The 1,854-nt window shown below is 35.7% G+C and overlaps 1 protein-coding gene across 1 annotated transcript; it reads left to right on the top strand.

Annotated features, from left to right (window-relative positions):
• Nucleotides 1-499: 499 nt before the first annotated feature.
• On the top strand, nucleotides 500-1,545 carry LOC139886318 (probable carboxylesterase 12). Its single transcript, XM_071870085.1, has one exon. It carries the CDS (start codon nucleotides 500-502, stop codon nucleotides 1,496-1,498), a length of 999 nt encoding a protein of 332 aa, XP_071726186.1. The 3' UTR covers nucleotides 1,499-1,545.
• The last annotated feature ends 309 nt before the right edge of the window (nucleotides 1,546-1,854 follow it).

The raw sequence follows: 1,854 nt of genomic DNA, 5'->3' as shown, positions 1-1,854 counted from the left end.
GAAACCAATTCTAAATTTATATTTTAATTTACAATTTTAAAATAAAATGATAACCAATATTATCTCTTATAATTGGATGTAGATTGTTTAATATGCATTTTAAGTGTTTGATTAAAATGTTCAGCTGACGAGTTTCTTAGTCGGACTCTGGGGTCCCACGTGTTATTAAACTAAATGACTTTAGCATTTACTTTCACTTAATACTTAAAACATATCATTAAACTGTTCGTTTAAACAAATCCGTGATTCCACGGGTCATTTCACTAGTGTATATATATATATATATATATATATATATATATATATATATATATATATATATATATATATATATATATATATATATATATATAATATCTATTTATCACATTTATTGTGGGCTGGCTAGAATGTGTTAAGTCAAGGAAGCAAGGCTAGAAAGAACTGCTAATAAAAACAATAACAAAAACAAGATAAAAATGGGGTTTTGTAAGCTTCAGTTTGCACAAAAAAATAAAAAATGGCTTCTGTTATCCCCTCAAAATACATGTCAACCTCCCCAGATTTTCCAGTTCATTTTCATGGTTGGTTGCGAATAGACAAAGACGGTCGATGTGAAAGATTCACCGGAAATCAAATCGAGCCTCCTGGAACTGATTTATCAACCGGTGTCCAATCAAAAGACGTCGTTATCTCGCTTAAATCCAATGTTTTTGTTAGAGTTTACATTCCCAAAAATACTGTTCACACCAATTACAAACTCCCTACTTTGATTTACTATCATGGAGGTGGTTTTTTGGTTGAATCCGCAGCCTCGATCGTTTATCACCGGATGCTTAGCTTAATCACAGCAGAATGCCACGTGGTTGCTGTGTCCGTAAACTACAGGTTAGCCCCTGAGCATCTCATCCCTATTCCATACGAGGACTCGTGGGAAGCGATCAGGTGGGTGGCAACCCATGGGAATGGAAATGGTCCCGAGTCTTGGTTAAATGATCACGCTGATCTTCAGAATGTGTTCTTTGCCGGAGACAGTGCAGGGGCTAATATAGCTCACAACATGGGTATACGGGTCGGGATGGACCCGGTTAATGATATTAAACTGAAGGGTGTGATCCTGATCCATCCATTTTTAGGAGGAAATGACCCGATTGGACGTGAGGGTCAAGATGAGAAACATCGACAGCACAAAGAGTTTATGGATGCGATGTGGAAGTTGGCGAATCCATCGGGAGTTGTGTCAGATGACCCGTTGTTTAATCCGGGGCTTGACCCGCGGATATCGAGTTTTGGGTGCTGTAAGATACTTGTATGTGTGGGTGAGAAGGATAAATTGAGGAGTAGGGGTTTGAATTACAAGAAAGTGATGGAAAGAAGTGGATGGAAAGGAAAAATAGAGGTTATGGAGAGTGAAAGGGAGGGTCATGTCTTCTTTTTGTCTAATGCTTCAAGTGCAACTGCTTGTATATTACGCACTAGAATTTGTACTTTTATAAATCCGATACGTAGTAAAGCTTGACATAAACTAAAGTTGGTAGAAAAACTCGGGTTACGGAAAAAAAACTGAAGAGAGACAAAAGTTACTATTCATTCATAAGTTTGTGTTAACAAAAGAAATTGAAATTTCACGTGGACAAGATTTTAATAAAGGAAAGTGATATGTACACAACTCAAAATTGTTATGTACACAACTTTCATGATTGTACTGTACAACACTGTAAAATTTCATGGTTGTGTACATATCATCACCCATAAAGCTTTGCAAATTACGTACTTGGGCACTGCTCTGTAAATGTTGTAGACGTACAAACAATTTTCCATTTTACTGCAAGAAATCAAATTTTTTAAATTAATATAGTATTAAATTAAATAATA

This window comes from Rutidosis leptorrhynchoides, chromosome 1, assembly GCF_046630445.1.
Source record: "Rutidosis leptorrhynchoides isolate AG116_Rl617_1_P2 chromosome 1, CSIRO_AGI_Rlap_v1, whole genome shotgun sequence".
Taxonomy (NCBI): domain Eukaryota; kingdom Viridiplantae; phylum Streptophyta; class Magnoliopsida; order Asterales; family Asteraceae; genus Rutidosis; species Rutidosis leptorrhynchoides.
Note: the sequence above shows the minus strand (reverse complement) of the source record. Positions and strands in the feature narration are given on the sequence as shown.